Genomic DNA, 26,705 nt, shown 5'->3' with positions numbered 1-26,705 from the left:
TGAATGTGGGTATCAAGTTTCTTGGGTTTGAGAGCTTGGTACATTGCCTTAACCCTTTGTGGTCCTATGTCGGACCAGGTCCGACATTGCAATTTATTCCTATCCGGTCCAATGTCGGACCCTGTCTGACATCATCAAAAAGACGCAAAAAACGGGTTTCTAGTCGTTTTTTCTCCGGGAAAAAGCCGAGAAAACCATTCAATAGCCGAGTGGGAGCGACAGGAGCCGAGACAAGCCGAAAAAAAAAGGACGTATCTCACGAATAGTCATACTTGCCCCTGGCATCAGATAACGGCAGCCATAAGAAACAAGCTGGCTGTTACTGCATCAGCGCACAGATAATATCACGGACATTTGCAGAGCTTTTCTGAGATGTTTTAGTAATAAAATAATAACTTGGATCGCATTATTATGGCGTTTGGTGATAAAACGAGTGATCAGGAGATAATTGATCGGTATGTACGACTATTATAATTATTATTATTATTATTATTATTATTATTATTATTATTATTGATTTCTTAGCATATGTGAAAGCTATAGCGAACGAAAGGGTGGGGCGGGGCTGGAGATGCCTAGTGAGTGCTTTGTTGATATGCAGGGCCTTTTAAACCCGTTTGACTGTGGAAAGAAAATACTTTTAAACAGCGCATCTAAAATTAACTGCGTGTGTGAAAATAAATTGGACCTGACGCGCCTGACACACACTTAATAAATGGACTGCAAAGGGTTAAGATTGTGAACTGATTTTAAATACCTGACTAACAACTAAAATGTTTCTAATTTAAACTATTGATTTTAATTGTATTTTGCTGTGCTAACATTTGTTCAGTGTGTTGGGAGGACCTTGTCTTAAAAGGTGGTATATAAGTATAATGTTGTTGTTGAACATGTTTTAAAATGTGTCTCTAAGAGAAAATATTCCCTATTCTTTTCCAGCCATTGGGGTACAAGCCGAACCTACTAAAAAAACAAATGTCTTGGAACTTCAAGATGGTGAAAAGCCAAAGGTGCCTCAGACTAGGAGTAAGTGCTATATATTCTATTGACCTCTTTTCAGCCATTTATAAAACTGCATCTGAATACGACATCCTCGAGGTATTTGGATGCAGAATCACATTTGGGACCAGGATGAGTAGCAGAGATTAAAATCAGGTTGTTTACTTCCTCTCTCTGAACATTGACTTCAACAATATAAATTGCCTTCATTGCCTTCTTTCATGACTTGCTAAAACTCAATTATAATTTAGATAATGGGTTTTGCATACATTTGTTAGAAATTGCAATTAATAGGGCTGGCATGAAGTTTCTTGGCACAAGACAAGCCATGGGGAACACAATGACATTATAGGAAATCCCCATAGGGGGCACTGTTGAAGCCCATAACACGTCACATAATTAATTTACTGTGACCTGCTAACTTCACAGAGTGATACAATGTCGAATTAATGAGTTTAGAATAAAATAGATTAGCTTCCGTTTGTAAGGTATGGAAACAAATTGTGGAACCTGGTTATTGCAGAGTAACAGTATTCCTGGTTGTGAGCTTTGATCTCATTATTGTGTATGAACAGATTTCCAGTTTTAATCTGGCAACCTGTTTTCAAAATGATAAACTGACTCTCATAAATGACTAAATACCAAAGACAGTTCATAGATATCAGGGTTGACTGGATAAGTCAGAGCCCAGACCTTATCAGGTCAAATATAGAGGTCTGACGATAACTATACATACAACCAGGCTGGGATGAGATATGTCAAGCAGTTTCTTTCCCCGGAGACTCCTGGTGGCAGCGAGAGTTGAAATGAAGGGATGTTAGGATTTAGTATTCATGCATTTCAGCTCTTGTCTCGCACCCAGTATGTATTAAAATTGGGAAACCGCAAGATCTACAGCAAAATACATTTGAAGTGAGCTTTGCACAATCTTTAACTACACCAAGTATGTTGTTGAAATTAATATAGGGAAATGGCAGGTATTGCATTCTATAAATGATTAGTAAAAGCTAGTCAAATAGAATGCATTTATGAACAGGTTATTTCACCAGGATATGACTAATTTGGTACAAGATTAAAAAATACCCATTTGGGAATCGGAACTAAATCAAATAACCTGGATAAGCAAATTAATAGGTTACTCACGGCTCCTGTTTCCTTAAGTTTGAAAAACATATTGTCTATTTTTTGTTCTAGTATAAATTCAAATGCTGTTCCTTTGTTCCCTGAAAGATCATTTATGTACACAATTAACCAGTGCCCTGTTGGGCTTCGTATGATTGGCTGGGATTCTCTTTCGTGCTTGTATTCCCCAAGAAAACATTACCCTCTGTCCCTTGACACTGCATTTATCCCACTCAATGTGCTTTACTTGTCCAAAGTGGTACATTTCAGCAGAAATGTATTCATTGTAAGCTGTCTTCTTTCCCCTGTATAGATCTATAAGCACATGGTAGTCATCCTTCATAATGACAGCTGCTTTGATAGGCCAATGCAGGTCATCATTGTGAAATGATTTGTGCTTTCATTTATTGATAAGGCATAACAGTCAATTCTACTAAAAGTGACACAACGGAATGGAATGTCTTCAGTACAAAACTGTTTCTGTGCTAACAGGAATATTTATTCTCAAGGTGATAATTGTGTAGCAAAGGTTTTGCTTTTGTGGATGAGGAGAAAAGGTTACAAGTAAAGTAATGCAAAACTCCAAAAATGCTAATTGAAAAAATATTCATACCCTGACAAGGACAATGAAATTAATAGCTAGTTGAGGCACCTTTTAGAAATATCCTCTTTTTTAAACAATTTAGGATATTTGTCAATGAGCATTTGGCATGATTCTTTATTTATTTTTGACCATTCTTCAACCCAAAATTGTTCCATTTCATTCAAATTCTTTTGTGCAGAGCTGCCTTCAACTCGTACCGAAGATGCTGCTTGCCTCTCTGGCTTCCGAGGAAACAAACTGCTTTGTTTAAAAGTAAAATGTTCCTAGTAAAATTGCCTGAACTTGCTCTGAAATGTGCCTCACCTTTCTGGATGCATGTGTTGGTACAGTAATTTTGTCTTCTCCATGACCAGCATGCCTCTTATAGGAGCGCCTATCTGGTTGCACTGCACAGCTCTTACATGAGGCTGTATTGCCACCTTGTGGTCTTGTAATGTAATCATACATGTGTGTTTTATTTTGTTGTTGATTTTTTTGTTTTCATTTTGGTTTTTCATAGCCTTCACATTGCATTTATAACCCATATATATATATATATATATATATATATATATATATATATATATATATAGTGTTTTGCATTAGTGTTTTTTTTTTTTTTTTTGGAAACACCAATGTAAAGTCACTTAATAGGGCGTTGGGCCACCATGGTATCTTGCTCTGTGGAGTTCTCGGCGGACCGTTTTTGATGAAACTGGCTGCATGCGCCCCAGGTTGAAATTTGCAGTCAATTCATCTGCAGTTGCTCACCTGTTTTGCCTTACACTTCGAATTAATGCATGGATATCACGATCCAGGAGTATGCGCTTCCGCCCACTGTTGCCCTTTGCTGATGGTGTCTTTCCCTTGGGTGTTCCATGCCGACATCACCTTAGACACCGTTGCTCGTGAAACATCAGCGAGTTGAGCTGTCTTGGTCACTGAAGCTCCTGCCAAACGCACCCGAACAGTCACCCCTCTTTCAAAGTCACTGAGGTCTCCTCTTGCAGCCATGCTAGCCATAATTATAGGCAACCAGGCCTGTCCAGCATTTTTATACATGACCCTAAGCATGCTGGGATGTTATTTGCTTAATTAACGCATGAGCCACACCTGTGTGGAAGCCCTTGCTTTCAATATACTTGGTGTCCCTCATTTACCCAGGTGTTTCCATTATTTTGTCCACTACCTGTATGTATGAATAACAAATCCAGCAGACGTGAAATAGTCTACAATGGATAAACCTGTCTGGTTAAGGTGGAGCAGAATATAAATGAGTGCCATTAAGGCTTTTTTTATGGCACTCATTTATATCGCCCATGACTAGCTTAAAGTTTTGTTTTTTTCTGTTGCACTGTACTTGAAAATTAGCTAGGCAACCTGAAATTAACATGTATGGGGGAAAAAGATTGTCCTGTTTGAACAGACACTTCTGTTATTCATGGATAGGAGGAGAAGGTATGCTGTTTCCCCCAAATAAAAACTAATGGTTAAGCCAGGTGGTCTAGTCAGCTTTTAATTACAACGCTACATAAGAGTTATAAACAAGGATCAAATTATTTTGTTTATATGCAGCCCATGTTAAAAGTTTTTCAATATATTTATTTTTTTAAGCCAGCCTTGTGCCAAAAAAAGGCCTTATTTACTGCATACTCGTCCTGTAGCAGAAAGCTTATGGCTTCAGCTCACTTTCTAATGCAGCTCAGGCTTTTGCTGGAAACCTCACTGGAGCTAAAAAAACTAAACAGTGTGTGACTCTGGGGTGCACCCACTGTATTGTTGGTTCATTCTTGGCTCATTAACAGAGAGACAAAGCAGTTGCACTGGCGAAGAGTGCAGCAAGGTTACGCAGAACATTTTCAGTCACTGTAGAGGCGTGGAGTCTGGCCTTTCCTTCATTGGCTGACCAACAAGTTGATCTGTGGTTGATCACTGTGAAGAATGTTGTTGTATTTAATTCTATGCCCTGTGGTATTCATTTCTATTTCTTTTTTGTTTATTTTTTTGTTTCTGTATTTGAGCTCTGCTTTTGTGCAATGTTTTTTGTTTTGTTTTTGTTTATTTTCTTATATATTAAAATTGTAAAAAAAAAAAAAAAAAGTATCAGTCACAAGCCTAACATAACATCCCTAACATTGTAAAACAGCCCATTTCACTTTGAAATTTATTAACACATGAACATTTTTTAACTCTTTACTTCACTGATAGTGTAATGTACATAACACTTTGCCTTAATTTTGAAGTTAACTACTCATTTGTGATTTGCAGCTCTAAACGTGCCAGACTTCTGCCTTACTCCAGCAGATGAAGGTTCATGTGCAGCTTCTGTGAAGAGATACTTCTATAATTCTACCCAGGAGAAATGTCAGCAGTTTGTCTACAGTGGATGTGGTGGCAATAACAACAACTTTATCTCCAAGAAAGACTGCAGAAGAACATGCATGAAAGGTGTGTGTAGAAAAGTGTTTATCTTAATAGAAAACGACCAATGTATACAATTGTTTTCGCTCATGATTTAGCTATGATCTAGTATGATACTATTCTCTATACACCCTAATATTAATTTTGCCATTTCCCTATATCAAATTCATCATAGGCTGAAAACATATACAGTACTGTGCAAAAGTTTTAGGCAGGTGTGAAAAAATGCTGTAAAGTAAGAATGCTTTCAAAAATAGACATGTTAATAGATTATATTTATCAATTAACTAAATGCAAAGTTAGTGAACAGAAGAAAAATCTAAATCAAATCCATATTTGGTGTGACCACCCTTTGCCTTCAAAACAGCATCAATTCTTCTAGGTACACTTGCACAAAGTCAGGGATTTTGTTATAGTCAGGTGTATGATTAAACAATTATACCAAACAGGTGCTAATGATCATCAATTCAATATGTAGGTCGAAACACAATCATTAACTGAAACAGAAACATCTGTGTAGGAGGAATAAATCTGGGTGAGGAACAGCCAAACTCAGCTAACAAGGTGAGGTTGCTGAAGACAGTTTACTGTCAAAAGTCATACACCATGGCAAGACTGAGCACAGCAACAAGACACAAGGTATTTATACTGCATCAGCAAGGTCTCTCCCAGGCAGAAATTTCAAGGCACAGGGGTTTCCAGATGTGCTGTCCAAGCTCTTTTGAAGAAGCACAAAGAAACGGGCAACGTTGAGGACCGTAGACGCAGTGGTCGGCCAAGGAAACTTACTGCAGCAGATGAAAGACACATCATGCTTACTTCCCTTCGCAATCGGAAGATGTCCAGCAGTGCCATCAGCTCAGAATTGGCAGAAAACAGTGGGACCCTGGTACACCCATCTACTGTCCGGAGAAGTCTGGTCAGAAGTTGCCTTCATGGAAGACTTGCGGCCAAAAAGCCATACCTCCGACGTGGAAACAAGGCCAAGCGACTCAACTATGCACAAAAACACAGGAACTGGGGTGCAGAAAAATGGCAGCAGGTGCTCTGGACTGATGAGTCAAAATTTGAAATATTTGGCTGTAGCAGAAGGCAGTTTGTTCGCCGAAGGGCTGGAGAGCGGTACACGAATGAGTGTCTGCAGGCAACAGTGAAGCATGGTGGAGGTTCCTTTCAAGTTTGGGGCTGCATTTCTGCAAATGGAGTTGGCGATTTGGTCAGAATTAATGGTCTCCTCAATGCTGAGAAGTACAGGTAGATACTTATCCATCATGCAATACCATCAGGGAGGCATCTGATTGGCCCCAAATTTATTCTGCAGCATGACAACGACCCCAAACATACAGCGAAAGTCATTAAGAACTATCTTCAGCGTAAAGAACAATGAGTCCTGGAAGTGATGGTATGGCCCCCACAGAGCCCTGATCTCAACATCATCGAGTCTGGGATTACATGAAGAGAGAGAAGCAACTGAGGCTGCCTAAATCCACAGAAGAACTGTGGTTAGTTCTCCAAGATGTTTGGGCCAACCTACCTGCAGAGTTCCTTCAAAAACTGTGTGCAAATGTACCTAGAAGAATTGATGCTGTTTTGAAGGCAAAGGGTGGTCACACCAAATATTGATTTGATGTAGATTTTTCTTCTGTTCACTCACTTTGCATTTTGTTAATTGATAAATATAAACTATTAACATGTCTATTTTTGAAAGCATTCTTACTTTACAGCATTTTTTCACACCTGCCTAAAACTTTTGCACAGTACTGTATATCTTAGACATACCCCAGAACAAAATGATTAGCCACTCAGTGTCAGAGTTTAAACTGATTTAACATCATCCGGCTCCTGATGGAAACAAATGGACCGATTTTCAAAACACGGAAGTCCCAGTGGCAGGTGGACCAACACTGATGGGATTCAGGTTTACAAACCAATCACTTGATGTCGTGGAAGTTGTCTGTCTGTTTTTCCGGCGGTGACTCCCTCCCCCCCCCCCCCATTACAGAATAATACAAAACTTAGTTATCCACAAATAAAGCAAAAACAAACTAGCACCAGATGCTACAGTACATCACTCTAATTTCTAATAAAGACTGGTGTTCTTGGCCTGTGGTTGACAGTTGGGTGCCCATAACCCTTCAAAACTATTACATTTGGCACTATAAAATAAAATGAAATATTCAGCATTTTTCTTTGGAAGCACTAATGAATGGCCCAAAGGACTCATATGATTGCAAAATTATGTAAATGTAACATGAAGCTCTTAAGATTAAAATTACAAAAAGATAATCAATTCCTCTTCATGATATTGTCAACTTCAAAATATAAAAATGATTCCATCTATATTATTTATATTAACTAAAATTATAAATGCTTAATATGTATAAGGTACATATTAGTATGTGGCTAGATTATTTAAGAAATTTGCTCTCAGGGCTTTTTTGTACATAGTTATTTAAAACCAGTTAAAATACTCTACAGACATTCTAACTTATTGATTTCAGTAGGCGCAGTGACTCAGGTGACAACAATATTGTCACAGTACAAACTTAAATTAGGCTCTTGCCGCTCTTCCTGTGTGATGTTAGCAGAAATGCTAATATACAATAAGAGAACATCCAGCAATTTATTTTTTATTTTTTAAAATAAATAAAGAGTGATTTCCAATCCTGATTTCTACGGCTACCACTGCTATCTTTGTATTCTGTCTGCTTGTGTTGTTTGCAGTGACATAAGCACCAATATGATTGACTGTAGGGGGCCACACATGAAAACTCCTACTATTGTGATTGGGTGCTTTACAACTAACAAAAACAAAACAATATTTAGTAATTTGAGGTTTGTAGATTTACCTACAATTCAATTTTGGAACCATCTACGGTATCGATATACATCAAGTCATTATTTCTAGGGTTAATAACATTTATTTTATAACCTTAGTTCACACTATTTTAAGTAACTTTACATCACATGACTATAGAGAACATTGTACTGTCATGACAGTCTACCGTACAAAATGTTTCTATACGGTATTTGTCTGTATATGAAATACCAGGAAACAACCTAGTTTATAACGATTTAAATGACTCCAGGATGTTGCTAATACATTGCATATTTCCCTTTTTAGGTGATGAGAAGGAATCAATAAAGCCAAAACGTGGAATAAGAATAAAGAAGAAAAACAGGGGAATCTTAATCAAAGCTTCCTAATCAATTGGTATCTGCTGTACTCCAACAGAATCATTGCTCTGAATCATTTTTCCATTTCTTTAATTTACACTACCTGTTGTCTTTGAGATTTGTTATACCATTTAGCATACCTTGATTAACCAGACACCAACGGGACTGTTGATTTGTGGCTTTTTATTATTCTGTGAGCCTCTGTCGATCATTTTTATTGAAAAAAAAAAACATTGTTTTGTGGTTAACTGGCTGGTATGAGAAATAGACGGTTTAGTTAAGATGGCTATATTTACAGCTTTCAATGTATTTGGTGTTTTTATATGTTGTGTAATTAGATGATTTAGATGTTGAACTCTGACAGGCTATTTTGTTCTAAGCATGACATGTGTTTTTTATATATCTTAAATCTGTGATGGTTAGTATTGTAAACTTTTATGTGTGGTTCAGTGGGCAGGAGCTTATGTTCCTCCCCCACTGTTCCGTCCTGCCAAAATATCTGTCAATCTCCCCATTTAAACCCCAAGTCAAGCCTTTATTCTTTGTCTTGCTGTTTCGTTTCCTCCAGCCTCCCCTTATCCTCCACTATGCTGCTCCACATCTGCAAAGGTCTCCCTCTGGGGGAAAGGGAAGCTCACTTCCCGACCTGAGAGGCCTGGCCGCCCCAGCCTCGTCCTCTGTGAGGAAGGTTAGCCAGAGGGGACCCCCGGCCAAAATTTCTGGAACTTTTTCATTTTCTCATTTCCTCTGCTATCTCTTTTTTTCACCCGTGCCAGTCTTCCTCTCTGGAGAACAGTTTGTTCCCAGCCTCGGAGCCCAACCGCTTTGCCTCTACTCCTCGGGGGTGGCTCTCCGAGCAGGGGGAGACCCCTGGCCCCATTTTGCATGATTATTTCTTATTTCTTTTCCAGCAGTCTCCCCCACAAGGGAAGTGAAGCTCACTACTGACCTTGGGCATCTGGGGTCTTGGGATTGGTAGGGCACAGTCTGTAAAGTATCTGCTGTGTTATGTTTAGCATAAATGGAAATGGAAGGAGGTTTTTTTGTTTTTTTTTTTAACCACTCGCAACACCAACTTGCCGGGGAGATCGCCATTCATTTGGGATATACCACAAATAGCTACGTACTTGCCTAATAAACAACGCACAATTTCCCACAATTGGCTCTGGACTCGTGGTCTCAAATGTATTGAAATTAAGAAGATTGAAATGTTCTCAAATCATTAGTAAATAGCCTGTCCAAGGAGAGGTTGAGGCCTACTTGAGGGGAAAAGTGAGATAGCCCACTGTACACACACTGTGCTGTCCTTGCACTGTTACTAGATGACTTCGGTAATCATTGCTATCAGTCCAGCACCTTTCATTTAGCTTTCATTTAGCTTGTGCCAACTGTATCTGGATGTTTTATGCACAGAACCTGTAAGAACGTGCATTACTGGGCGCAGGGACTGGTCTTCGCCCACAGAGGGTGCACACTCTATTAGAAGGCCGTGCTTGGATTGTCTTTACTTTTTAACATCTGTTAGAATTTAGTTTTGTGCAGCATGTCTTATTTGATTTCAGGAAAATTCTTGTTCAAAAGGTAAAATGCTTTTTGAGTACAATAGTGTTCTGTCTTCCCATATAATATGAATTTTTTTACATCAGACAGTTATCTGTGATGTGTATAATTAAGAACTGTATCTTGTTATATAGTTGAGCATGCATGTATTATTGTATTTCATGTATTTGCAGTACACAATAAACATTCAATCTCTGTCTCCAACTATCGGTATGGTAATGATGGCTGTATTTTTGCACACGGCACTTAAAAATATGTCTATTTTCTTTGGTAGACATGCATGGTAATTGTTCATTTAAATGTATTATATTAAGTCTACCAATGCAGAAACTTACCATTAGTATATTTACATTGTACACTGCATGGGACCATTGTTTGGCACAATGGTACAGGTATGCCAGTTAGTCAGAGCAGTAAACTGTGTTAACAGTATTTTAATTTGAATTCATCCATAGACTTGACTTTCTTATACAGTTCTCCCCCCGGGAAACATAGGTGATTGTGTTCAGCCTCATAACCAGAGTTCCAGTGCTAAGAAGCTCTAGTGTAGTGGGAGCCATAACAGCTGCTAACCTGTTCCATGGTATAAAAGGCTGCCTTCTAAGGAAGGAGCACTGTTCTTTTAGAGAATTTTGTTTTATTTTAACATCTGTCTGATAATGCCACAGAGTAAAAGATCCCCAAAGCTCACAAAGGAAGATCAACCAGCCGCAAATCATCATTGGTATGACTTTTAATAACGAAGGTCCTACTATCCTTTGGGTAAGAGTCCACCAGATAAATTAAACAAGTAATACTTCTACTGCAACGAGCAAGCATATTGAAGTGCAACTGTTTTAGAAAACTACAGTCCACAATATGTATTCAAATTGTAGACTGAGGCCAACACAACAATTCAGTAATTTCTTGCAGATACATGTTTTTGTTTTTCAAAATAGAAACCAACATATTAAGCATTTTTTTGTTTTGTTTTATATATATATATATATATATATATATATATAACATTTCTTTAATTGAAACAAAGCAGGTTTAGTATTGAATAAAACATTGGTTTAAAACACCATTGGTTGCCAACTGTCAATATTTGTGCAGTTAGCAAAAAGGAAAAAAAAAAAGAAAAAAAATCTAGCAACCATCATATTGTAACTGATCTGCACAAGCCACTGATGGAAGCCAGTGCATTTTGAATATCAAATCTGATAACTAGATCATTCTTGTGTTGAGGGCTTCTTACAATGGTACAAAGCCTGTACTGAATACATGCACCTTGGACAGAATTACCAGTAATAGGGTCTGTGACTTGACCTCCTTTTTTCATTTGACTTTATTTAATTTAATTTTATTTTATTTAGCAGTAATAAAGAAAATATTTAACCGCATGGGTTGTCAATGTTGCCAATTGTTAATAGCTGTCTAATTGTACATATTGTGTAGCTCATTACCACTAGCCTAGAAAATCATCCATAATGTTATGAAAAGGACAGGATGACTGGTTGATATTTTGCTGGGAATTAACTATTTATTATAATTTAAAGATGATTAATTAAAAGCTGAGTGTTATAATATTTATAGTATATATACCAGGGGTGTCAAACTCCAGTTCTTGAGGGCCACAGGATCTTCTGGTTTTCATTCCAACTTAAGCTCTCAATTAACTTAATTGATCTAATTATTTGTTCAATTGGACATTTAATGCTTTTTTCAAGGTCTTTTACATTTAATGATTTTAAAAATGCACTTGATTCAAGATACACTACCTAACATTTTGAGGCCTGAAAAGAAATGTTAATTTTGTCCAATTAGTCAAATAATGAGACCAATTAAGTAACTGTGAGCGAGGGTGAAAAGCCAGAAGACACTGTGGTCATCAAGGAACCGAGTTTGTAACCCCTTATCTATACAATGCTAACTCAAAGTTTTGTAAATAACTTTATTCTACACTAGATGGCAGCCTCAAAGCACATTCAATATCAACAAACACAAAAGCATAGGTGTTTTTCATTACTGGCCTGTGGAGCCATTTGGAGTACTGGTCAGTCAATCATCAACCAGTGCTCCAATCATACATATTGTAAGGCAGTGGTTCCCAAACCGGTCCTGAGGAAACACTGTGTCTGCTGGTTTTCATTCCAACTGAGCTCTCAATTACTTAACTAGACCCTTAATTGAACTAATAATTTGCTGAATTAGACCTTTTTAAATGTTTGCAGCGCTTAACAGTTGCATATTTCAAGTTAGCTGTAACATTTTGTAAGTAACTTGAACGCTGAAACTGTTTAAGAGCTGAAAGTAATTAAAAAGGTCTAATTCAGGAAATTATCAGTTCAATTAAGTCTAAATAATTGAGAGCTCAGTTGGAATGAAAACCAGCAGACACAGGGGGTCCCCAGGACCGGGGTTGGGAACCACTGCTGTAAAACACTGGATATGTTATTGATAATTGCATTATCTGGTTAATTGCATAAAAGTGTTAGGCACTTGGGCTATGCAAATAACAAGAATCTACTAATAGGACTTAATGTGATGTGCTTCTGATTTCAGTGCTACCTGCATGAATTGTCTCTTTATAAATTCAGAATATATTAAACATTTCACCAGCCTAATTGTCTGTATTTACAATTAGAAAACAGGAATTTGAGCCCTCGTATTCAACGCCTGGAACCAACGAAGTACAAAATGCTTGCTAACATGCAAACTCAAGCTATGCAGCAAAATTGCTATGCTTATTCATTAAGCATTAAGTTTAATTATCATGCGTAGTTCATATTTTTTCAATGTGTAAAACACCTTTTACGCAGGTTATCTGGAGCGCTGGTTGTAACAATACAGGAACATCATTTGGTGGGTGTACAGGTCCAATAGAGTTGGAGTGTGGAAATTAGTGTGGGCAGTCACTTGGAATGGCAAGTAAACAATAACAAGGATGTCTCAGTGGCAGCCAAAAGAAAATCTTGGCTTAAGTACATATTAGCATTACGTTAAGGAGGGCTTGCAATACAATACATAACAGTGTGTTTGTTACCAGCGCACACAACAATAAACCCTACCCAAATAGTATTGCTTTTAGGTGCAACATTTTAAACTATAGCCTAGGGTTATAAAAGTCAGTGAGATTATACCTAAAGCCAAAGACTTCACCTTTTCCCACAGTACCAGTGTAGGACCAGAAAGTGGTACATCGCCAGTGGTAAGTTGTCAGATTGTGGTACAGGTGCAATCAATTGCTATTGTCATAAAGTCTGTAGGAAAATTTTAAGCAAATAGTAAAGGTACTTATACATTATTTTTTTGCAAACTTTTTAACTGGAAACAGACAACCAATTTCTCTTGAATGAAAAACAATTCATGATGAAACAAGACAAAATGAGAAGTCACCAAGGGACACTGGGTTATGTTAACAAAGATGTAACTAATTATTTGTATTTATGAATAAAATACAAACTGTAAAACATTCTTTAAATAACACAACCTAAAGATTAATAACGAATGGGCCGCATAAGGTCAACATGAGGGACAGTACAGCTCCTTGTGTTGCATTTTCCTTCATTGGCACAAGAGGGCAGCATTTCATTAAATATTATTTTTGAGTTGCAAGAAATTCAGAGGTGCAGTCTTGAATTTGCTTTCTATGAAGTTTTCAGACTTGTCATCAAGGGACTTCATAAATAAACCTTGTATAACCCCTGGCAAAGCAAGTCTAACTATGACCTATCAAAAGTCCTGCAGCCCTAAGCACTGCACTGTGCTGCATTCAAATGTTATCTAAAATACTGTCCCCCCAAATGCTGTAATAAAGTGCAGTTTATATAAATCATATTGACCCTTTGTTAGGGTACTTCGATTAAATAATTTACCCACAATTCTTTGGTATTTCAACCAACACTGTATTTCCCGTGACTCAATTTAACAAAACATTCATAAAGAAAAGGAACAACTCTATAGATTCTGGTACAATAATCGATATTTTCCTATAGAGATTATAAACTACAATAGGCCTACTGTATATTTTGCCTTTAGACCAGCAAGAGTTCACATTCATATGACTTTTACAATAAAGCTATTATAAAATGATGTGGCTTGTTAAATACTGTAGCATATTGGTTGGGGAATTTATCTGTCAAGCATTGACTGTGCTTGTGAGTCCCCAGAATTTGCAATGAAAATATTGTGTCTTTTTATTCTGCAATTACTTTGAAATTACTATTGCATTTTTTCCAATGATTTCACACGGCAGAATTTAGCTGTGAAGAATAAAATACCATCAGCGATATAGATGCGTGGATAATAGGCAATATACTCACTTATGTGTCATCCCAATGTAATCCCTAAGCTCAATTATTATACAGTTTGTCTACTTATTGAACTAGGTACGTAGGCCATATAATTTATCACCAAGTGCAGGCGGGGTAGCTTGTGATGTAACAGGAAGCCACTGTCGCTGATCACTTACAACCTGACAGCAGTTTCCAACAACTCACATTTCAAACCAGTCGGCTTGCATTCGCAAGATTGTAATATCAGCACTCCAAAGACTGGATTACTCCCAGAGACGAGGATCAGCTTGCATTTCTCATACAGCAAAGCTACCAACCCATTGGGAAAAGGGAGATTGAATTGAACTTCAGACAATTATAGTCAACAAACATCGCTACTTGGATTCTTCATACACCTTTCTGGTAAGTAGTAGTCTTTACTTCTGTTGTTTTTTTACAATCTGCCGCAAATAAGGAGATGCATATGCAGCAGCATGCTCAGCATTTGTGCGGCAGGAAAATTAGCCCACGGTATTAAAATAACAGAGGTCTTATGTTTGCTTTTTTCCTGTTCTTCCGCGATCTGATTCAAATAGTTGCTGTATCTAAAAAGTTGTGATGTTGTAAAAACTTGCACTATCAGATGTCAGTTGTCAGTAGGCAGCTTGTGTCGCGCAAAAGGTCAAATGCCATAGCTGCAGATAAGTGGTTTAGAGCCAGGGAGGTTAGCATATTGTGTCGAAATTATGTTAGTATATCCTAGGGAATAGATAATGGCAAATTGGTTTATGAATAAATCAACAGTGTGTAAGCAGTAATTATAATTATGTTGCAGTTTTATCACTACAGATACATTAGCTACTTGGATACGATGCAGTAAGTGTGTATGTATTACTGGGCATGTCGTTGTAATTTTACTAAACGGTAAGAAACCCAGGTTTCTAAGAATGCATTGCCGTCATGTGTATGGTATTCACAAGTATCTTGACTTAGCCTACTCCAAGTAAAAAAATATAAATAAAATAAAAACATGTATTTATGAATTATTATTTCTTGGAAAATGTATGGTACTTCTGTTGTGGTAAAGAAAAAAAAAAGTATTCTGTTGACAATGATAAGGGAATATCTATACATATGTTAGCCATATTTTGCCAAATGGACTTGTTCGGGGAAATTTGCAATGTGTATATTGTAAATAAAATAGCAAGAAAATGTAATTAGAAAATAGTGTCCAAGGAAGGTTGCAATGTAACATTGTAATTACTAAATGCACTGCAAATTTTAAAAGAAAAAAGTCTATGTGAACTCACAATTGCTTCTTCCAGTTTTCAAACAAAGTCCACCAAGACAGGTTGTACTCTAAAAAAATCGGACAAGACCACTGTGATTTTATATTTAAAATGATTCTTAAGTTTATTTCATGAAACATAAACAAACAAATATGATGCAGCAAACAACGCGTTTCGACAACGTGTCTTCGTCAGGTTAGCATTCACGAAGACTCCTTAGCTGTGCTTATATGTGTTTATATTTTACACTGAAACATTACTGATACTTGTTGCATTTCCTTGTTTGTTGCTGTGCTGTGTTATGTGTTGAATGACTGTCATTTTTTCATGGAGAACCTGGTATTTGGTGTTAGACCACAGGTTACAAGCCCTTGTTGAAAATGTTTGTAATAGAAAACACAAAATAACGGGTCGTGTATCCGCCCATCACATAGGCAGTGAGGCCCTCGGGCAAATTATTTACACAAAAACACTATTGGTGATCTTTACAGCTGTAAATATACGCTAATCTTAGTTTTGTTGTAAAACAATGGGCCTGACTGTGTGCATATTGCTGGCAAATTGTTTACCCCTTAGTCAATGTATGATGTGGGCAATTTACCCACAGTGGAAAGTATAGTCCAAGGGATAAGGAAGTGTAGCATGTATGGCTGAATAGAGTACATCATATGGCACAATTTAGATTTAGAAATCAGATGTTGACCACAGCTGCATTTGTTGAGACCAGTTATGTTAAATTCATAACAGGTAGCAGAATAAAAATAACTTACTTTCATTGCAGACACATCACTAGCAGCAGTTCTTATTTAAATTAATTGAATCCATGTTATTGACATAGAGAAACACACACACACACCACCCCCTCATTGTCACCTAATGTGCTCCTGGTTATCAGCTGCTTTATTCCCATAAGGTATGTCTATGCTGTACAGAGACAAACATGTTTTCAAACACTCCCAGTACACGGTCTGCCTACACACCCTGATGCATTTATCTTGGTTCTTGGTTGCAGCTTATCTCAGTTTTAAGCAGTTGATAATTAGGATGTGAACAAGTTTAGAGTTTACAGTTTTAAAGTGTTTTTTTTTCTAATTGCAGTGTAGTGTTTCCTCATTTTAAAAATGCAGTCAGGTGGCACAGTTTATGGAACCTGCAATATGTGTTCTTCTTTAAGTGCATGCTGTACATGGCACTTTGAGGGAGCAATAGTCTGACCCCCTTATAACCACTTTCTTGCTTTATAAAGAGAGAGCACTGTAATACCAATGAGGGCCAAGAGGTGTATCCCTTTAAATAGGAAGTTACAGCCTGATTGTTTCCCGGCAAAGATTGCACTTCAGAGGTAAATTGGTGGCTTTATAATGGCAATACAATGGTTGTGTAGTAGGTGTCAGTAGCACATGGGCAACTATAGAATGGTACTATAGAATTCCGTCCAGACTTTTTTCAATATACAGTATATACAGTATATATATATATATATATATATATATATGGGGTGCCCTGATAATCGGTAGCCTATCAGCATGGCACCGATATAGGGGAAAAAAACACAATTGGTGATCGGCAGTTTTTATTTTTTATTTTAACCGATAATGTACACCTATATTCACGCTTGAATTTCTTCCAGCACAGAATTGAATGTTTGGTCAAGCGCGCTTATTATACTAATGACCAAAGAACAAGAAGACAGTCATTTTCCCAGTGCTCAGAAGAGCTGTGTTTGGATTTTTGTTTTTAAATATCTGAAGACAACAACAGGATAGCCGAGTTCTGTGCAGCAGAACAGACTTGATGCTACATTAAATCCAACGATGAACTGTGAGTAGAATATTATTCTGATGCTGTCTTCTTTGAATATTTAAGACTCTGGAGTGTTCACCTGCCCCGTGGCACTCAACCATGCACACTCTCTGTGTCCAAACAGCAAAAAATTGCCTTTTTAAATTTTTTTTCATATATATATTTTTTTCGGTTAAGTGAACAACTTAAGTTGTGCTGCATTTTTAAGCAGTGTAATAATAATTTAATGAACGTTGCTGTAGTTGAGGTACAGTATAGGTAGTTGTAATACGCACTATTTGACAGCAAGTGGCTATAAAAGTTAATGTCACATATTTTTTTTTTCTAAAGTGTTTTTACTAGTACAAATGCAAAATGTTATTTCTGTGTGACTATATGTTGTAAAACAAATGTATAAATTGCTGTCAAGCGCACAATATAATACTATGTTATTCTTTGTATTCATTTTCTGAAGTCAATGGAACAAGTAAACGATTCCTGTTCATTTTTGTCATAAATACAACAAGTATTACATTACAACTTGTATTTTGAACCAATGTTCAAAAAATGCACTGACATGACTAAATAATTAAAGGTTTCAATAATAAAATGACGCATTTTACTGATTTTTTTAGTAGTGTTCATTTATGACAGTTGGGTGTCTAAAATGTAACAAACTTCAGTTGTTAACATTTAAAAAAAAAAAAAGTTAGTAAGAATCAATCGAAGAAAAAGCCCCAGCAGAACCACACAAAAACTAGGCTGGAGTCTTGTTGTATTGCAGTGTATCTATTAAACCAAAAAGGGATCTCATCCAGTACTACTGACGTTTCTCTTTTAGTTCCCATAACGTTTTATATGAGCTGATCATTTATTTCCACCTAAGCAAAAGTTTTTATGCATCTCACAGTCCTGATTGACTCATATAAAATCATAATCATTGAATCATTTGCAAGACAAAAAGCAGATCATATATAATAATTACAGCAAATACAGTAACTTTCATCTCAAGGTTCATGGGTTTTAGCAGGTATATGATTTTTCATATTTCCTGGTTTCAAAGATAGCATAAGCTATCAATAGCGTGAGACATTTTGACCACTAAACAGCTGTTGTGATGATGTCATCTTTATCCAAACACAAATATATTTCTTTTCAGCACTAATACATATATTAAGGTAAATAAAACCATAAATCCACACAGATCTGTTCAGGACAGTCTCCTGAATGATACGCAACATAATGACCTATGATGCTATATCTGCAATATAGGTAATTTAACCTAACAGTGTCATATAAGTAGCAAGTGGAATTAATTGAAGGCAAGTTAATAGTATAAATGAAAGGTTTTATTTACACCCTGTTCGACATTAAACACAAGCTCCTAATATTTTTGCTTTTGTTTAGCCAATTGCAATTGGTGTCAGGTGGTCAAGGTACATAATATTCAGTTGAACTGACTATTCTTCACATAGTAGTCATGCATATGTGAAAAATCAAAAATATCACCCTTAAAAATCTGGATAATCTAGTAGTGTTGGTATTCACAAATGTAAATGGAGCTAATCATAGTAACATATTTCACAATGCAGCTTCTTTTTTTTCTTTGCCTTATGAGTTTGGCTTTCTGCCTTCTTCAGCGAGTACACAATTTATTATATTATCCCATGGGAAGCAGCATTTTCATTGCAGTCGATACCAGATAAGATGAGAATGTCTAAACTTACTATAAATAAGTCCCACCCTTTGACTAAAAGGAGTATGACTATATATGTGTGTGTATGAAGACAAGAAGCAAAAAAGACCAGGCTGACACCGTGCTACATGTAGTAAGTGTCTAGTAGAATTGTACATATTAGTAGTGTAAATGAGCAACATTCAAAGTTCCACAAGACTCAACAAAAAGAATTGTATGGAATTGTGTAGAATGCTCCAAGCATATTACATGTGACAATCGGAGGTTGTTTGGACCTGTAATAAAAAGGCAGACTTGGAAATATATTAGTCAACACCCAATGAGGCCAGTGTATGTGTGTCATGTCTGATCATCTTCAAGCCTTTACATTTTAGGTCAAAGCCTGTTATGCAGTGGTAATGATATCACTGTGCATAACCAACTTGTATGTATTTAGTTATGTATATCTAGAAGATGGATAATTCAATTGTGGTTCAGTAGCACTAGCTCATGAGTATCAGATGACCAGTCCCGTGTATTGCCTATGGAGTTCTGCCTTGTGATGGATTAGGTTAACACACAAGTTGCCTGAATTTCAAGAATCATTTGTTACAAAAGTTATTTGTAATGTGAATTCTGAGCACAGCAAAGGGACACTTATTATTAAAGCGATTGTAATATACTTGGTAACACTTTATATTGCATAGCATAAATTAATATTAAATAGATATGCAATTGCAGATTAAATTAATGTTACATTAATATTGAATAGATATGCAATTGATGTTAAATTTACATTCAATTATTCCTTGTTACTTTCCATTAACATTTAAGTAAGAGTAACTATTTTCAATAAGGACATGTAAACAATGGGAAATTATTACATATTTTCAAGGGTAATATAAATGGACGTGATATGCAATTACATTTTCAATCGACATTTGGTTAACATTTAGCAAGAAACCAGCTATTGCATATTTATTAAATATTAATTTAACATTCATTTAATATGCACTTGCATATCTATTTAATATTAATTTATGCCACGCAATATAAAGCGTTACCGCTTTCTTACTGTCACCCTGACTTTGGGGTCGTTTTTTTTCCCATAAACAGGTGGACAGCCTTATCTAAAATGGTTATGTACTTGTTTTCTTATGGTCTGGGATCACCTAATCTCTGTGACCATCCTCCGATCTCCACTAATCCATTTCTGTTTTTGAATTAATTTCCCTTCATCTCCTGTCCTTACAGCTGGGCCTGTATAAATATGTAGAAGTGATCCATCACATTGTCTGTTTTTACCCAATTAACAGTTTCTTTCAACAAAAGATGAGAGCTGTTTGTAATCTGTATGTTGTAGTTGAGACATCGGGTAGCAGTGTTAGGGTTTTGCTTTAATTCTTACCATGTATTCAAATATATAAAAAAAAATCTATCAAGTGAAGTTTTGCACAACTTTTCAATGCAATGTGTAAAGACAAAAAAACAAGTTAAATACATGTTATAGGCATGATATGAATGTGTGAAAGGCATAGCAAACTGCAAAATCACTGTACAAGTGCACTATATACATTTTATTGGGAATCACAGCTAGTGTTATTTTTTTAATCAATCTACTATATCTTGTTTAATTAAGTTGAAATAATTGAAAGAATAGGATTTTTTTCATGTATTTTGCAGCTTCAAAATCAATTGGGGATACAAAAATAATATAGTACAAATAGGCTAAAACAAAAAACAAAAAAACGCCTGCAAATTGTGAGATAAGAAGGCTTTATTTTTAGTGAATACTGGCCCTAATTTGAAACCATTCTTTTACAACAGGAAAAAACAAGCACACAAGTCCAGTGATAACACCTGTTCACCAAAGCTTAGTGCTGTCATAGATTTCCCTTGACCGTACTGGTTTTGAGGTAGGTGGCCTGGGTTTAAGTAGGCTTTTCAAGGATACATAAAACACACAAGGGCCTTAAACAAGCACCGGAAGTTTTATCAACAGTATCAATCCGTATTCAATAGTATTACCAGACAGAGTACAGGCTGTTGTTAACTTTTTATTGAGCAAAAAAATCCTTAACTTACAAACAAGGGCACTGTATTATATCTGGTGGTCATGGACACAAAGAGAGACTAAGGATACATAAGATGGACATTAAGTACTCCGTGTAAAGCAATAGTGGATATGTTAAGGACAACTGGATGCAACTTCTGATACTGTAACATAAGTCACAGGCAATGTATTTTTGGTGATATTTAATGTGTCATTTATAGTATTCAAACGCTTTCGGTTAACAGAGGAAAAAAGATAAAAAAGCCTGACTAACCTTCAAAGGTTTAGAACTACCTTTGAATTCCTGGCTAGCGAATGAACTTTCGAACCTTCGAACCTTTGAACATAGCCCTAAAAATAAAAGACCTTCAGCTATTGTCTTTGGTTTGCAGTCTTTTTTATCAATAGTAGTAGTAGTTATTTTTTCTTAGCATTTGGCCGCTTTTGGATTAGCGACCCCCCCAGACCTTAGTTTGCCCCCCAGACGATCTACAAGAGATTATGTCTTCCACTTTTTGTCCCCCCCTCCCCCCAGTCACATAATATAATCACATATGAGATGGTCAAAGTTTTGAAGTAAATTCTAATATTTTCTACAAAACGGATTAACCTCAGATGTACTGCTAAGCAATCAATGTAGTGCAGATCTTAATACAAGTGTTTTCAAAGCATTAAATACTGGGGTACTTTTAATTCAGCTACAGTATATAATTGTGAAGGTCATGTAAAATAGGTTGCACTGCTTCCTCATTGTTCATCTTTTTAGTGCATTCCTCACATTTACAACAATTCATTAAGAGCAGGAGCAATGGCAGCATCAGTGGTTTGGCTGGGGGCTGCTCTGTCCCTTGAGGAGATGAGGCCTGGCACAGCCTGACCTCCAAGGTGGGATGGCGAGCTTTGCTGACCCCCAGACAGAGACACCATTGTAGAGGTGGCAGAAGGGAAAAGGGGAGGGGAGACAGTAAAGAACACCAACAAAATGCAAATGGTCAGACTGCATGTAAATAGGGGCTCAAACTAATTTAGTACTGTAGATGGAAGCCCACACTCCACTCTAAAATCTGTGTAAACCAATATAAAACTATGTGAACCCGCAAATATTTACACTAGTTAAATACATTTTGATATAAACACCTAACAATGTAATGATATTTAACATACATGAAAGACTCCCAGTGGTATTTAATGGTTTTCCAACTACACACACAAGCAAGAATAAATGTACTGTACTAACTGTTGTCAGGGCCATCCTTCTTTTTAGATCTTGCACCAGACTGATGTAATTGTCCCCTGAATTGATTTGGGATTGTTTGTTGTGAAGGTGTACTTTATTGCACATACAGTATAAATATTGTTTACACCAACTACACCTTCACAATAGCTCTTATAATTTGTTCTCATTATTTTTAATTAAAGATTAAATTACCTTTAGTGAATGTCCTTGCTTCAGAAACAAACTGACTTCCTGTGACTCAAACATTTAATCAAATGTGCTAACAACTACATAGATTGCATTCCTTTTACAGATTTTTAGTTTTTTAAAGATCCAAAATATTACACCAAAAAATGTTCTGCAAGGGAACAATAAAAGAGCAGAAAGCAAACATCCTGTGACTCTCGTAGGATGTTTACAATGAACCCTGCAAAGACAATAGACTTGGTAAGCTAGTACAGTCCTGATATCATGCACACACAGCTATAGCACACATTCCATATTTAAGTCCCCAAGGGTACAGAATTTTTTTGTTTCTATAACATGCTCAAAATGTTAATAAACAATGGCATGCTCCACATGCATTTATTATTAATCTGTGGTGTGTTTGTGATTTAAAGTTTGTGGGGTGGTCTTCTATTTGGAATGCAGTGTGTTGACAACGGTTTTGTTTATATCCCCCCCTCTAGCTATGGGCAGCTCTCCCACCTTCAAAAAGTAATTACCAACACTGTATATCTCTCCACACTCTGGAGGCCTCAATGGTGAGAGTGTTACTGAACATTTACGCCTTTTCAATGCTTTAAATCAGCTTGAGCACCAATAAACTATTCAAAGAAATCCAGACTGGAGTTACAGTTTTCCAATAGGCAGTGAGCTGAGTGGATACTGTGAGCACAATTATAGTATGTAGCCTGAGATATTCTTTTAGGCACACAACAGACAGCTGTGACTAGAATGTACAGGCTGTGTGCATCTTACTCCAAGTCTAGAAGGCATGTCCGTTTTCTAAATTTGAAAACTAAAGTGTCTGCTACCCTTTGTCCAGTCTGTATCCATTCAGTTTCTAATTGTGTCATCGTGTCCTGGTCTCTGTAATGCACTAGGGTAACTAATAGGATTGTCCTAAAATTATCTCAGGTTAATAGTTACTTTGGGACATGTTGTCATTTTTGTCATTCTAGTGCTGATCTGTAGAATTAAGTTGTGCATCTGGTGTTCTTTCTTGGTGGTGAGAATTTTCCTAAAACAAAAAAAAGAAATGTCTTATGCTGGGAATACCTTTTAAACTGTAAATAGATAATTCAAGTCATGTTTCAAATAGCAAGTGTACTGTAGGTAATGAGAACACAGCCAGCTGCACAATTATTTATTCAATGTCATGAATAACTTTTCCAGGTAATGACTGCTGGATAAATAACAGCTGTGGAGCACGGACTATAATGACCTAACAGAAAATGAGGTTTTCATTTGGAAAAAAGGACACCTGTAAGTAAAGTTATGAAATCACCACTTCTTATCTACAAGTTGAGTGAACACAGGCTGGACAGTCATACTGTGTACAATTATATGCAATACTAGGATGCAGGTGTAAATAAGCTAGGTTTAAAATGTGCCCATCTCTGTCTTGATCAGCAAATTAATAACTTAATATTTTATAGTAAGTTGTGTGTATTTGTTATACATGGTCTTTATATTAGCATCCATCATTCGCCCCTTTATACCTTTACTTGTAATGTAAAAGGAGGTAGCTTGACAAAAGAATGAAGACATTGCACTCCCTAAAGGGAGTGTGCTGTTTCACTGTTCAAACAAACCAGGCTCATTCACACAAGCAGTTATAAAGCTGTACCCTCATATTACCTACAGGGATCACAATCTGTAGCAGCAGTGGTTAATTGAGGAGTTTGTGTTTCTCGGTTCCTCTGTTTATTGCACTTTTAATTTGCATTGTAATTGTAGTTAAACTTGTACATTAAAACACAAAATTATTTATGTATTTGTAAAAAACAACAACTAATTGTCCATACCTCCCCAACAAATATTATTCTGTTTTTAAATCTGTCGATTGGCAACATATTATAATGTTAGCTAATCCAAATATTTCCAGATTTACAAAATGTATTAATCAGCTTTGGGCATCAGTAATAGCCTCTGGCTTTATGAAATAGTTTTTTTTTTTTGTCTTTGTTTGGAGTGGGTGAGAGGCTGTAATCTCGTAATTTTAAACGAGTGACTTTATATAAAAAGACCGTTTATCTGTAGTAATGCTCACTCTTTGTTAAGTCTGCTGTAGACAAGCAAGGGAATTATTTGTCATGTTTGCTGAGGTTAACTTTCCTAGGCTAATTATTCATACTTTGCCTGTTGGGATGTGTGACCTTGGAAGACCGCTCCACTTGAACAAATGTAAAAAAAAAAAAAATTAAAAAAAAAGAAGCACACTTTTTGATACCTTGCTGCTGTTCATTTTTATGTATTTTTTTCTTCAGATTTGATTTTAATATCCATAACCAACCAATTCTAACATATATTTTACATTTTTAATTTGTAAAAAAAAAAAGTAAAATAAAGTAAAACATTGTTTCTGTTGTTGTGTTGATGCTCAGGGTTGATTACTTGGTTTGCGCATGCATTTTTTAATGCTCACAGCTACAGTACTGTAGAAACATTAATCAGCACTATAAGAAGCTGCCGGATATTTCACACACAAGCTTCCTAGTTTGTGTTCATTTCCGTGGCATTATCAAAGCATGTTTACCTAACACGTTTTCATTATAACTCAACCTTATATGCAGAATATAGATTATAGCACTGTGGGATGATGTTTGAAACAGTGCCATAAAAAAATGTTTTACTTTTTTGACTAAATGTTTAGGAACATGCACTGTACTGCATGGTTCAACCCTAAGAATCGAAAATGTAGTAGATTTTGGCAAATACCAGAATCAGTATAACCAGAAAAATTCATACTTGTTTCGTGTACTTTTGTTGTTTCAGCCTGATAAGAGTTCTGCATTTCTGCTTCACTCCTGTGTCAATTACAAAGATGGAGAAACACTGGGTGCCTTCTCTTTTGTTACTTAGTTCTGTTGCTAAGGTAAGATTTTCATAGAATTTTAATATTTTCATCCGTGTGTGTCTGGAACCGTCTATTACAGAATGCACCACTACGTGTACAGCATTATATATCTGTTCACAATTTTTTTTTCATTTTTATATATATTAAAAAGTGATAATTCCTCTAGAGGAAAATATACTTGAACTTTGACTCATTCGACTCCTCAAGACCATCACTTTCAATTCAAACACAAAATAACTTGTTTTCAATCACTTGACAACACCCTCAGTACAGAAATGTTCATTATTGACCAACAAAGTGAATATGTTAAAAAAAAAAATTAAAAATGATGTAAAGCTGATACATTCGTATCTCAGAGAAACTGGAGAGGAAAGGGAAATAAAGGTAAAGGCAATCATCCAAATAAAGCTGAAGCACTAACGGATAACGACATAGAACGCCTGTACAGCACTGAAGCACTACGTTTAAAAAAACCCAACTGTACTGCTGAACCTCATCTTCTTTAATATTAGCATCACAAGGGTATCCATGTATTATAAAAAATAATAGATCTGCCTCTTCGGTGAGTTACAGGAAAACAATTCCATCTCGGGTTTCTGTGACAGTTTATAAATTAAGGCCTTTGCACACTGGATCCGTTCCGTCATTTATCATCCGTCATCCGAAAAATGTTACGCAAAAAAAAAAAAAAAACATGATATTACACAACATGGTTGTCATAGCAATATTTAATTTAATCAAACACTCACTCCTGTAATAAGTATATATCTATATATATCTGTATGCTACCAGTTCATAATTTCATGTTTTATAATACATATCATTCATGCCAAAGTCAGCGGCAATGTCTTTCCATATGTTTTCTTTTTATTCAAAGTCTTTGTAATCTTTGTTGGATCTGTTGGATCATAAAGTAATTTTTGTTTGGCGACACACACAATTAGATTTTCCATTTTGTTCAGGGAACTGCAAGAATCCATGTGTCTTCCCAGTCGTTTTTCATTGGTCAATGTATTTTTTAACGCACGTCAAATCAGATCAAATCGAACTTGTTTCGATTCCAAAATTGACACATCACAATCGTACGACAATTATGGACTCAGTGAGCAAGGTGCAATAGGGAATTCACATGATCGTTTTTTTCTGTTTAGACGCTCGTTAAATTCGGATGCGTTATCAGATCCAGTGTGCAATGGCCTTTACTCGACCTTAGGTCTCGTAATTTATGACATCACAGAAACCCTAGATGGGAATTATTTTCCTGTAAATATATATATATATATATATATATATATATATATATATATAGTGGACCAAAAAATTGAAACATCTGGGTAAATGAGGGACACCAAGTATATTGAAAGCATATATATATATATATATATATATATATATATATATATATATATATATATATATATATATATATATATATACATACATATATTAAATTATGAAATACAAAACTGTTAAGTTAATAGCAGAGTGAT

At 36.1% G+C, this 26,705-nt stretch overlaps 2 protein-coding genes across 6 annotated transcripts in view; both read left to right on the top strand.

The window, feature by feature from the left end:
* Nucleotides 1–10,069, top strand: part of LOC117426098 (tissue factor pathway inhibitor-like) — a 29,743-nt gene extending 19,674 nt beyond the window's left edge. Inside the window, exons 4-6 of the mRNA XM_034043391.3 lie at nt 940–1,026; nt 4,973–5,152; nt 8,250–10,069. Coding sequence (XP_033899282.3) covers nt 940–1,026; nt 4,973–5,152; nt 8,250–8,332 — 350 coding nt within the window. The 3' untranslated portion in view covers nt 8,333–10,069. The remainder of the gene's footprint in view (nt 1–939; nt 1,027–4,972; nt 5,153–8,249) is intronic.
* Nucleotides 10,070–14,293: 4,224 nt separating this feature from the next.
* Nucleotides 14,294–26,705, top strand: part of LOC117426291 (calcitonin gene-related peptide type 1 receptor) — a 32,299-nt gene continuing 19,887 nt past the window's right edge. Inside the window, exons 1-3 of one of the 5 annotated variants that reach the window (XM_059033601.1) lie at nt 14,294–14,541; nt 23,532–23,621; nt 25,134–25,233. In XM_059033601.1, coding sequence (XP_058889584.1) covers nt 25,183–25,233 — 51 coding nt within the window. In that variant the 5' untranslated portion in view covers nt 14,294–14,541; nt 23,532–23,621; nt 25,134–25,182. Of the gene's footprint in view, nt 14,542–16,841; nt 17,229–23,531; nt 23,622–25,133; nt 25,234–26,705 lie in introns of those variants that run through there. The other 4 variants (XM_034043727.3, XM_059033603.1, XM_059033602.1 and 1 more) reach the window with 4 other exon arrangements.

This window comes from Acipenser ruthenus, chromosome 11 (assembly GCF_902713425.1).
Source record: "Acipenser ruthenus chromosome 11, fAciRut3.2 maternal haplotype, whole genome shotgun sequence".
NCBI classification, from domain to species: Eukaryota; Metazoa; Chordata; class Actinopteri; order Acipenseriformes; family Acipenseridae; genus Acipenser; species Acipenser ruthenus.
The sequence above is the reverse complement of the archived record's forward strand: the minus strand, read 5'-3'. Positions and strand labels throughout refer to the sequence as shown.